The 13,017-nt window shown below is 43.7% G+C and overlaps 1 protein-coding gene across 3 annotated transcripts in view; it reads right to left on the bottom strand.

Annotated features, from left to right (window-relative positions):
* The window catches only part of notch3 (notch receptor 3), a 406,903-nt gene that overhangs the window by 53,576 nt on the left and 340,310 nt on the right, over nucleotides 1–13,017 (bottom strand). For all 3 annotated transcript variants that reach the window (XM_060854870.1, XM_060854872.1, XM_060854869.1), the window contains one exon: nucleotides 331–444. In XM_060854870.1, the coding sequence (XP_060710853.1) occupies nucleotides 331–444 (114 nt within the window). The remainder of the gene's footprint in view (nucleotides 1–330; nucleotides 445–13,017) is intronic.

The raw sequence follows: 13,017 nt of genomic DNA, 5'->3' as shown, positions 1-13,017 counted from the left end.
ACCTTACTTATCCAACACCTAGACCCATGCTACCCCACAAGAATCACAGGATAGACTCTCAGGAGCTGAGTCCTCTGGTGAAACTTACAGAAGCCAATGAGCATGTTTGCTCTTCCAACACAGGTGAATTAGTTGAATCAAACGCAAAATCAATTGTGCCTCAATTTCACATCTGCTCATTTCAATACTGAAGGGGTGTGAGTGCGTTCTCGCAGGAACCCATACAAGATTGCAATACATAAGAACTCAATAGTTGGCTGTACTTTCCTAACCAGTATATCGCAACAAGGGTGAATGTTAAGGGAGAGCATGCGTAATATTGTTTCTTACCTGACGGGCACTTGCAGGCGAAACCATTGACGTTATCCATGCATTTACCATTGTTCACACAGGGATTGCTTTCACACTCGTTAATATCAGTCTCACAGTAAATTCCCTTGAATCCTGGAGGTTATAACACAGCAAGACATTAGTTTGATTAACTACATATTCACAAATGTAAACACCTAAAGATAATATATACACACATCACAGAATTGTTATGTTGTAGGAAGAGGTGATTCAGCCCAACATGTCTGTACCTCTCTGAATGAGCATTTCAATTCATGCCATTCTTTTGCCTTCTCTCGGTAACCTTGCACACTGTTCTTTTACAAGTAACAGTGTAATTCCCTTTGAATGCAGTGAATTGAATCTGTCTCTGCCACACTCAGGCAGAGCATTCCAGATCTTAACCACTTACTGCATGTAAAAGCTTTTTCTCATATTACTTTTGCTTCTTTTGACAATTACTTTCAACCTTTTCCCTCTCGTTCGCGATCCTTTCACAAGTGTACGTACGTACGTACGTACATGTGCATATATCAAGCAGTAATATAGCTTGTTGTTGGAATTGAAGCAGGAAAGTGTTTAAGCAGGTAAACACAGAATAGTTCCAGCCTGGATTACAGAACACACAACCTATGAAGTGATTGGTACTGGCTGCTATTTACACCTGCACTGAACTCACATTGCGTTTCACTGCTGTCCCATTACCACACACTTTGGCCTTGCATACACTGTTCATTGTCAATGAAACACTCTGCCCTCCACCCCCTCATAGACTTCCCCTTTGCCTGTCCTCCCCTGTTCTCCCTCATTACTTTATCTCTGGCCTGCATTTCCAGGACTTCAACCCAGGAGACATGCAAAACAAACTTCCGATTCACTGCCACCCATTCCGCACTATCCCACAAAATCAACATCTCCCAAATGATGGTTCTTATTGATAGACTAAGAACCAAGAATGCAGGACATCTCTCAGGTTAACAGATGGTGGGTACCATTAAACATGAAGTGGAGGTGCCAGTGTTGGACTGGAGTGGACAAAGTCAGAAGTCACACGATATAGTCCAAAACGTTTATTTGAAAGCACAAGCCGGTCCTTCATCAGGTGAAGTGACTTCATTTGACAAAACAGCAGTTCTCTGAAAGCTTGTGATTTCAAATACACCTGTTGAACTATAACCTGGTGTCATGCAACTTCTAACATTAAATACAATTTTAGGGACTTGTTGTAGGAGAGCAGGAAGATGAGGATGGTGCAGAATTTCACAGCTTTAAAGTCCCAGTAAAGAGTAAGTTAGCTAAAACACCCCTGGTGCTTACATAGAAAAGGAATGGATTATATTGGGAAAAGACCAGGTTGTAAGTCAACAATAAAAGAGCTCTGTGAACAGAAGATCTGAATGACATGCTTAACATGAACAATTGGCTCTCCAAGCCGAGTGTAGTCTGGAATAAAATAAGGGTTAGAAGCAGAAGATGATTTTGATTAAGCTTGTGGATATGATACAATCTCCATTTTAAATTCCTCCACCCTTTTCAGCTTTTAGGCTGGCGGTGCAAATTCCTGTCTCCGGATTTATAATGGAAGTTGCTCATGTTGTTTTGTCAGGCTGTAATTGCACATTCCCTTCAATAGTGGCACTACAGTGCTACCAATGACAGGCAACTGCAATTACTTGGTGACACCTGTCCAAGAGGTGTGTCTTAACATTCCTGAACAGGTAGACGACAGGTACCTTCTCTCAGAAACGTGAATGTACAATTTTATAATGGATACATTTGAGAGAAAGTATGACAGCTGCAAGTTTCTATAATATCAGGTACAGATAGACATTTCAATACTACTTTATAATCACATAACTGAAATGTACCAGGATTTATCATTGCCTGTCAGCACCACAGGTTTACGTCTGAGCAGACATACAAATTAGGAGCGGCCATTCAATAGGCAATTCAGCCCCTCAAACCAGCATTTAATAAGATTTCTGATCTGATTACAACCTAAAACTGGCATTCCCACTTCCCCGATATCCATCCACCTCTTCACCTACTGAGAATCTATCTAGCACTGTCTTACGAATATTCAAGGCCTCTGCTTCCACCATCTTTTCAAGAGAAGAGAGCAGGCTTACCGAATGGCCTACACTTGTTCCTTTGTTTTAGGCCTTATGGAATCGTGACTCTCAGAAAAAATGTTTTACCTCTTTGTTTTAACAGATGGCCCTTGATTTTTAAATAGAGACCTCTAGTTCTGTTTTCTTCCACGTCCCTCTCCACATCTCCCTGTCAAGATCCATCAGGATCTTATATGTTTCAATCAAGTGACCACTTACCCTTCTAAAGTCTAGCAGCTACAAGCCTAGTATGTCCACATTTTTCTCAAACGATGATCTCCCACTCCAGGTGCTCAAGGAAGTTCACAAAGAATGGTGCGGAACATGAAGTCTTGTCTATTTTGAACATAGTTTCAGGCGATGAATAGGGTGAAAGAGTTCAAAGACTCCAGAGTAAAACAGTTACACTAGTTGGATCAGCACCACACCATTCAGGAGATGAGAATTAGCTGTATCAAGAGCACTGCTTAGAGAGAATAAACCAGACACTTAGAAGACAGTCAGCCTTCTTATGGGTCACACCACAGATGAACCTCACGTATAAAGGGGATGGGGAAAACATTGATTGCTCCAACATTTAACATGTTCAAAGAAAAACATAACTGTTCCAGTAATTAGAGGAATCTTGTCCTGGAATTCTAATTAGCCAGAATGGATGAACATATGGACAAGGAACAAGATCATGGCTGATCTGGTTGTAAACTTAACTCTACATCCTTGCATATGCCTGATAATCTTTCATCCCTTTGGTAATCAAGATCTGTCTACCTCTGTCTTAACAAATATTTAAAGGTTCTGCACCAACTGCCTTTTGTGGAAGGAAATTCCAAAGACTCAACTCTCTGAGAGAAAAAGTATTTCCTCAACTCTGTTTTAAATAGGTGGCCCCTTATTTTTAAACAGTGAATTCTAGATTTTCCAACGAAAGGAACCATCCTATCCACATCCACATCCAGTCCCCTTAGGATTTTATGTGTTTCAATTAAGTCACACCTGACATTTCTAAACTCCAGAGGATACAGGCCTAGCCTGTCTAGACTTCCCTCATAAGGTAACCTGCTTATTCCAGGCATTAGGTCCAGTAAACATTCTCTGGACTGCTTCCCGCACGTTAGCATCCTTCCGTAAGTACGGTGGCTGGTACTGGACGCAGCATTCCAGATGCAGTCTCACCAATGCTCTGTGTAACTGAAGCTGAAGTGAGGTCCTAGCACCTGGATGGCTCCAAAAAATAGTATTATGCCACTGAAATCCAGGCAGCAAAACCTTCTGTTATCCACAAACACATTAGTGCGACCATTTCCACTATAACAGTTGTTTTTACTTGCCAAAGAGCAGTCCAGGAAGTGGGGCAGATTCAGGTCAATTCTAATTGTTGTCCAGAATCCACAAAAATCACTTTCTAATTGAGCACCATTTGGACTGATGTATTGCAGTGACTCTGCACAACATCACGATATTCAGAAGCAGCACATTTGCATTGATGTATAACAGGAGAGGTCAACGCCTCCAACCACCGTCAACTCATTTGCCCTCTTCTCCCACAGGAAGACAAAATTGATGACAGCTTTGCCCCATGAACTGTCTGAGATTTAGCTTTTATTCAGTCAAAGGGTCCATGCTTGGAAAGTCCGAGGTTTGTAAGGAGAGGCAACGTTAAAGCTTACAGATTCTACAGAGTGAATGCCGAGAAATGGAAAGAACCTAATCATGTTTTATCAGTTTGTGAAAACAAGCAAGTTAGAGTGGCACATGGTGTGAGGAATCTTAAATTTAAGATCCTGCAGATGTGTAAAGGAGTCCATTGAGGAGGTAGAGGAAATATTTCCTTTTGTTGGGTGATCCCTGAACAAGGAGTCATAACATTCAAGAGGTATGTGTTCCGTGCTGTTGAATTGGCTGTGCCAGGAGACAGGGAAACAGTACAGATCACCGAGAGTATTCAGGCAAGTTAAAGGACGCTGCATTTTCGGCACGTTGAAGTTCAAGCAGTGTGGTTGATGGGATTCCATCAAGACAGACAATGAGAGGAACTGATTATTCTGGGAACAGAAAGGTGAATACAGTATCATAACCTAAAGGATGAAATAGTGGCGGAAATAAATGTTATAGAGTTAGTAGACTTGGTGGAGAATGAGCTTAGGAGCTTGAAGGGTGATTCAAGTAGAAAGTGGAGAAGGAGATACTGTGCAGTGGTAATGCAATGGTATTCCAAAGGCCCAGGCTAAGGTTCGAGGGCGCAGGGTTCAAATCTACAGCAGATGGTGAAACTGAACAAAACATGAACCCAATGTAAATATTGTTGATTAGCAAAAAAACCCAGAGACATCGACAGGCTGTGACTTACATATTGTTTTAAAATCAGAACATTTAAAGGAAACAGGCATCTTGGACCATTCAGAATAAAGAACAGACATATCACAGTTGTCCCTGGATATTGGGAGCAGGATTGCATTCCTGTTGTGAGAAGCTACCCAGATACATATGGAATGGTAACCCTTGTCTTGTTATTAAAGGCAACGGCACAGAGTAGCACTGACCATATAGAATGCAATATAACACCGGTCAGAGAGGAAAGCCCATAATAAAGGCTCCAATAAAGGTAGCGTCTCCTTTCACAATAAAGGTGCTTCCTCTGGCAAATGGAACCAAAGGCAGTGGCCAGTGACAGACAGCGGGACTGTGTGTGGTAGCAGAGCAGTTGGTACCTAATAAGCTGTGTGACTGAATGACCACTCACCAGCCTGGGAGGTTCAGTGTGTGCTGTGACCCATCACAGCGCAGTACACTCATGGCCACATGGATCACACACTGTAAAAGTGTCCACACACAAACATTACACCTTTAAGGACTTGGTGAAGCTGACTCCTGCTAAACATTGGCTGCTATTTCCTGACCATTGTGGAAGGGGATGAGTCAGTGATTAAATCTACATTATTGATCACATAGTGCTCGATTGATACTTACTGTGACCTGGATACATTTGAATAAACTGGTGCTGCTGCCTGTTAAGCAAACCTCGTTAACAAAAAGAAATGTTTGGATCTAGCACAGCTTTACAGGATTACAGGCTTACTAGAAAGGAGCTCAGAAATGGACTGAGGAGAGCCAGGAGGGGGCATGATAAAGTTTGAAGGAAGGATTAGGGAGGACCAACGTCACTTTACTCATACGTGAGGAATAACAGAATGATCAGGGAGAAGGTAGGACTGGTCAGGGATAGCACACGGAGCCTGTGCGTGGAGTCTGAGCAGATAGGGGAAGCCCTAATGATTTGTTTACTTTGGTTTTCGCTAAGGAAAGGGACCTTATTGTGAATGAGAACTTTGAATAGCCGGGAAACAGGCTTGAACAGATTAAGATTGAGAAAGTTGATGTGCTGGAAATTTTGACAAACATTAAGGTAAATAAGTCCCCAGGGCCAGACCAGATTTATCTAGGTTGCCCAGGGAAGCAAGAAAGGAGGTTCCTAAGCTGCTGGCGAACATATTTGCTTCCTCACTCTCCACGGGAGTTGTATCAGAGGATTTGAGGGAGGCAAATGTTGTTCCTCTTTTCAAGAAGGGTAATAGGAAAATCCCTGGCTATTACAGTCCAGTCAGTCTTACGTCTATGGTTAGCAAGAGTTTGGAAAGAATTCTTAGGGATAGGATTTATGACTATTTGGCGAAGCATAGTGTGATTAAAAACAGTCAGCAATGTTTTTGGGAGGGGCAGATCATGCCTCGCCAATCCTTTTGAGTTTATTGAGGAGGTGACAAGACAGGTTGATTTAGGTCAGGCAGTGTATATGGACTTCAGCAGGCATTTAATAAGGTTCCCCGTGGTAGGCTCATTCATAAAGTCAGGAAGTATGGGATATAGGGAGATTTGGCTATCTGGATTCAGAATTGGTTGGCTGACAGAAGGCAGAGTGTGGTTGTAGATGGAAAGTATTCTGCCTGGAGGTCAGTGATGAGTGGTGTCCTGCAGGGCTCTGTTCTTGGGCCTCAACTCTTTGTAATCTTTATAAATGACTTGAATGAGGAGGTTGAGGAGTGGGTTACTAAATTTGCTGATGACACAAAGGTTGGAGGTGTCATTGATAGTATCAAGGGCTGTTGCAATGCAACACTGACAGGATGCAGAGCTGGGCTGAGAAATGGCAGATGGAGTTCAACCTGGATAAATGTGAAGTGATGCATTCTGGAAGGTCAAACTCGAATGCTGAATATAGGATTAAAGATAGGATTCTTGGCAGTGTGGAGGAACAGCGGGATCTTGGTGTTCAAGTGCACAGATCCCTCAAAGTTGCCACCCAAGTGGATACGCTGTTAAGAAAGCATATGGTGTTTTGGCTTTCATTAACAGGGCGATCGAGTTTAAGAGCCGCGAGGTTTTGCTACAGCTCTACAATTCCTTGGTGAGATCACACTTAAAATATTTTGTCGAATTCTGGTCACCCTATTATAGGAAGGATGTGGCGGCTTTGGAGAGAGTGCAAAGAAGGTTAACCAGAATGCTGCCTGGTCTGGAGGGTTTGTCTGACAAAGGGAGGTTGACTAAGCTCAGACCTTTCTCTCTGGAGAGGAGGAGGAAGAGAGGTGACCTGATCGAGGTGTACAAGGTAATGAGAGGCATGGATAGAGTCGATAGCCAGAGACTTTTCCCCAGGACAGGATTGACTGCCATGAGGGGTCTTAGTTTTAAGGTGTTAGGTGGAAGGTATAGAGGGGACGTCAGAGGTAGGTTCTTTATGCAGACAGTTGCAAATGCAAGGAATGCGTTGCCAGTGGTAGTGGTGGAAGCAGAGTCATTAGGGACATTTAAGTGACTGATGGGCATGCACATGGATAGCAATAAGTTGAGGGGTGCGTAGGTTAGGTTATTTTATTTTAGATTAGGATTAATCCTTGGCACAACATTGTGGGCTGAAGGGCCTGTTCTGTGCTATACTGTTCTAAAAGTCCTCTGGAACACCTATTTCAGCTGTAGGAATCGAATTCAGACAAGCAGAAAGCAAGGTGCATCATAATAGCAAGGTGTGTGTGTGTGTGTGTGTGTGTGTGTGTGTGTGTGTGTGTGTGTGTGTGTGTGTGTATAAAAAACAATGAGTGCAAGTATCAGTGTGATATAAGGGAGTGTAAGTATGAGTGTGATATAAAGGAGTGTGAGTGAGCGAAAGTGCGAGAGTAGGCGTGTGTGAGAGAATACAAATGAGTCTGGGAGTGGGTGAGAATATTTGCATGTGTATATGTGTGCGTGCATACGTTCCTATGCCTTTAACATGTATGCAGCCTGCTTGTGTCTGTCTGTATGTGCCTCACTCTGGCTCCTTCAGTCTCTCTCGATCTCTCTCTCCAGTTCAAATACTAAGGCCGGGTTCTCAAACCTTGAGTAAATGAACTGAGGGCCCTACCCCTGGGGGTAGTGGTGGTGGTGGTGGTGGTATCTTCTTTCATGCCTGGGGAAGCATTCACCAGCTTTGGCCAGCTTTGTTGGCAGACAGGCCAGCACGACTGGCAGTGAATGCCATAGAACAGTGAGGTTCAAAGAGAAAGCTATGCAAAGAAGGATGAGGGCCCTTTCTCTTTATTCTTCCGCAGGAGTGCAACTGGAGTGTAAGTGCCTTTGTTGCTCCCCATATCCCTGTCTGGCGTGACAGTAATGTAGTATGTGAGTGGCAGACTGTGTTGAAAGTACTGGCACCATACAGTACACTCGTCTCTTCACAATGGACTATTTACACAGTAACGTAAAACCGATTCCAAAAGATGGGATTAATTGGAGGTTCATTAAAATAGAATACACTGAATAATTAACCTTTCCCGAGCCCTGCTCACGGGATATAGACCTTTTTATCTTTTCTGCCAATGATCAAACCTCCATACTTGATGTGAAATGGGTGGGAGAGGGGTTTTAATTATCGTTTCTTAATTTGGTCTACAACTGTAGAAAGGTTCCTGCTGTAACTCTACCGGATTAAGGAAAAAAACAAATCCCTAACTAAGTTTTCATTCCCGTCTATTATTTCCTGGAGCTGCACAGAGAATGTACTACTTGAGGCTCAATTACATTCCTTCAATCTGTAAACCAACCAGTTTTCAAACTACACTTGATGAGCATGTGGCTGGACGGAATAACAGCTCCATCATAAAGGGGGCCAGTTCATTCGAAGGTAGCTGAGCACCAGGCAGACAAAGATTCATGCATTTCATTATTATCTGAAGTGATCTTTTCCACCCGATTTATGATAACGTGTGCTAGGCGACCCAGCATTAGGGTGACCACAATATTTTGAGGAACTACATCACGCACTCTACAGATATGACTACTGTTGTTCCATCCTGCTGGCATTAAACTCACAACATTATCACTGGGTGTCGTGCTGTCAGGGTCAACTCACCTTTTCGAAAACACATCGCAATTGGATACATTCAAATCACATCCCTCTGGCCACACAGCTACTGTGAGGGAGTACTAGACAGGATCCTTCGCTTGTTTGTAAACAACACAACCGTCTGCATTCACTTTGACTATTATTAATTCGTGTCCTCCTTTTCTAGTGATTTCCCATGTAAACTGGTCACACTGTAATTATATAATCATGAGCACTGCAACATCTCAGTTTTGTACTACCAACCCTGCAGTGCCATAAAGTTCTCATGTTGCAGCCAACTCTACTTTGTGCTATCTCAATCTTTTGTGAGTTTGGCAATGTAACCGTATTAAAAGTGACCAAACGGCATTTTGAGCCAGAAGATTTGGGTTCAAGTCCCACGAGCTTCTGAGGTCTGTCACAATTGAACAGTTGGATTGGAAAGTATCTGCAATTAGACATTAGCGGAGGGCAGGATCAAGGATTGACTGCTGTAGCTCCCACTCCACTAGGATAAGCAACTGACTGACTTTTCACTGTCTTTGGCTTGCTTTTTTTTAGATTAGATTAGATTACTTACAGTGTGGAAACAGGCCCTTCGGCCCAACAAGTTCACACCGACCCGCCGAAGCGCAACCCACCCATACCCCTACATTTACCCCTTACCTAACACTACGGGCAATTTAGCATGGCCAGTTCACCTAACCCGCACATCTTTGGACTGTGGGAGGAAACCGGAGCACCCGGAGGAAACCCACGCAGACACGGGGAGAACGTGCAAACTCCACACAGTCAGGAATTGAACCCGGGTCTCAGGCACTGTGAGGCAGCAGTGCTAACCACTGTGCCACCGTGCCGCCCAAATAACAAAAGTGACATGGAGTGGAAAACTCGCAGACTCTCATTTGTAGCCACTTCTCCAAATGGTCCCCTCCACTGTGTACCTGAATTGTAACGGGAGACTGGTCAGCAAGATCAGAACACGCGGGATAGAAGGAAAACTAGCCATCTGGATACAGAACTGGCTCAAAGGTAGAAGACAGAGGGTAGTGGTGAGGGTTGTCTTTCAGACTGGACGCCTGTGACGAGTGGAGTGCCACAAGGATCGGTGCTGGGTCCCCTACTTTTCACTATTTATATAAATGATTTGGATGTCAACATAGGAGGTATGGTTAGTGAGTTTGCCGATGACACCAAAATTGGAGGTGTAGTGGACAGCGAAGGAGGTTACCTCAGATTACAACAGGATCTTGATCAGATGGGCTAATGAGCTGAGGAGTGGCAGATGGAGTTTAATTTAGACAAATATGAAGTGCTGCATTTTGGGAAAGCAAATCTTAGCAGGACTTATCCACTTAATGGCAAGATCCCAGGGAGTTTTGCAGAACAAAGAGACCTTGGAGTGCAGGTTCATAGCTCCTTGAAAGTGGAGTCGCAGGTAGATAGGATAGTGAAGAAGGCGTTTGGTATGTTTTCCTTTAGTGGTCAGTGCACTGAATATAGGAGTTGGGAAGTCATGTTGCAGATGTACAGGACATTGGTTCGGTCACTTTTGGAATATTGCGTGTAATTCTGGTTCCCCTCCTACCAGAAGGATATTGTGAAACTTGAAAGGATTCAGAAAAAATTTACTCGGGTGTTGGTAGGATTGGAGGGTTTGAGCTATAGGGACGAGTTGAATAGACTGCGGCAGTTTTCCTGGTACTTTGGAGGCTGAGGGGTGACCTTATAGAGGTTTATATAATCATGAGGGGCATGGACAGGATAAATAGACAAGGACTTTTCTCCAGATTGGGGGGGGTGGTGGGGAGCAAAACTACATGGCATAGTTTTAAGGTGAGTATAGGAGTTGAGAGGAAGAATATAGAAGGGAACTAAGGGGCAACATTTTCACACAGAGGGTGGTACATGTATGGAATGAGCTACCAAGGGGAAATGGTAGAATCTGATTACAACATTTAAAAGGCAGCTGTATGGCTATATGGATAGGATGGTTTTAGAGAGAAATAGGACAAATGCTGACAAATGGGACTAGATTAGTTTAGGATATCTGATTGGCCTTGACAAGTTGGACCGAAGGCTCTGCTTCCGTGCTGTTCAGCTCTACAACCGTGTGACTCTATCTGGTGCTGGAGCTGCACGGCATCCTGTTACAGTGTTGCATTGGAATGGCTGCATCTACAAAAGGATCAGAGGATGTACTTTTGCAGGAGGCTCCTTGTTTGTACAGTGCAAGGGGGTACCTGCTGATGCCCACTTCCCTCCCCTAACCACTTCGTGCTGAAGTACAATGCCTCTCCCTCCAGACCATATCATTACAAGTCGAGCAATTTATTTTTTTATTATTAAAAACTTTCCCCAGGGAAAAATTTAAACTCCACCAAACTCTCAAGGGTTGAAATTAATGATGGAGGGAATATTCAGGCTCCCAATATGTGGTGTGTAAGCAAACAAAGAGGATTTCCTCAGTGAAAGGGTGCAGACTCAGTCCTCCTGTACTCTGCAGTGTATTAAAATTCCAAGCACACACCCAGTGTCTCGTTCTCACCTCCCCATCAACTCCCAGCAGCTTCGAGGTCTGAAACTAATCTGGAGGTGCTTTTTTTCTCCAGAACACATCCTTAAAGCGACACTACACACTAGCGCGCCACACCAACACAACAGCTTCAAACTGTTACCATTTGTGTGATTTTCCTTTTATTTTCAGCCTAGCTGTCTATGTGGCCCTTTCTCAAATGTAAATCTCCATTGAAACTCGCAGTCTGAATATAATGACTCCTTCTGAGTGTCAGGCAGCAAAAGAAAAAGTTTCCACATTGTATTTGTTTTCTCTCTCCACTCCCCTCGCCCCACCACCCCTCATACCTTCAGCCGCATGCTTTTTTTTTACTTTCCCAAGAACAGCAATCAGCCGAGAGCCATTCGATCCATGACGATAGCTCCCTAAAGTCGTCACTGAATTTCAAAAATCACCCGGTTCTTGGGCTGTAGTACTCAATCTGATCCTTACCCTTGAGATTTGTGAGTTTTCCAACAAGGCCAAACTGAGTCAGGAACACTAGCCTCTAAACGTTATCTCAGGCAGGAGCTAACATTGGAGTATAGAAGATTGGAAGATGCCAATACGAAGGGTTTATTTGTGACAGGGCCGAGGGCTGGCATTTTGTTTCCCATTGTCGGAAGGTCGAGAATTTTAAATAAGGGCGCTCTGAGACAGAGAGACTGGAGGTCATTCAGGATCCTGCTCTTCTAGATCATGACTGATCATCTACCTCAATGCCATAATTCTGGGCTATCCTCAAATCCTTTGAGGTCAGTTGAGGAGAGGAAGGGAATTTTTTTCTCTCAGAGGGTCAGTGGTCTATGGAATCCTCTCTCCAGAGAACAGTGGAGGCTCGAACAATTGAATATATCCAAGGCTAAAGTTAGACAGAGTTTTGACAGACAAAGGAATCAAGATTTGTAGGGAGGCAAGCAGGAAAGGGGAGTTAAGGCCACAACAAGTCATCAAAAATCTTATTTATTTATCTTACTGAATTGCAGAGCATGTTCGAGGGGCTCAGAGGGTCTTGCTCCTGGATGCTACCTTTAGACTGGTGATGCCCAGGAATAGCAGTGGCACAACCACTGCCTAAAACTGAGATTAACCAACTCAGCACAGGAACAGCAGCCAAGCCTGATCACCTGTGAAGAATGAAGTTAACCAGGGAACTCGCAGGCAAGTGCATTTTCCAGAAACAGCAGCAATATAATTGGACATGGGTAGTGACGCAAAAGGATAGTGCCCGATTAACTGCTCGCACCAACAGGACAAACCATCAAGCACAACCAACAGGAGATATTTTCTCATCAGCCCGCTCAGAGATATTACAACACACCTCTGGGAGCAGGTAGGACTTGAAGCCTGGTCACCTGGCTCAGAGGCAAGCACATGAAGCCCTTCAAGCACATCCGATAGAGATGTTCTAACCAACCTGTTCACAGACATTGTTACATACCTCCGGAGCATGGAGGGCTTTAACCCAGCTCCCCAGATCTAGAGGTAGAGACACTACCACTCCATCACAAGCATCCTGAAGCACATCCTATATAAAAGGCTCAAAATGCAGTTCCACCTGTTTTGCATTCCAAGTTCATAACCAATTTTCCAATTGCTCTATTTTTGTTTACTGTTCTTTTGTTCTGATTGAACTGAATGGGAATATACTTGATTAGCAC

Source organism: Hemiscyllium ocellatum, chromosome 45, assembly GCF_020745735.1.
Source record: "Hemiscyllium ocellatum isolate sHemOce1 chromosome 45, sHemOce1.pat.X.cur, whole genome shotgun sequence".
Lineage (NCBI taxonomy): Eukaryota > Metazoa > Chordata > Chondrichthyes > Orectolobiformes > Hemiscylliidae > Hemiscyllium > Hemiscyllium ocellatum.
Note: the sequence above shows the minus strand (reverse complement) of the source record. Positions and strands in the feature narration are given on the sequence as shown.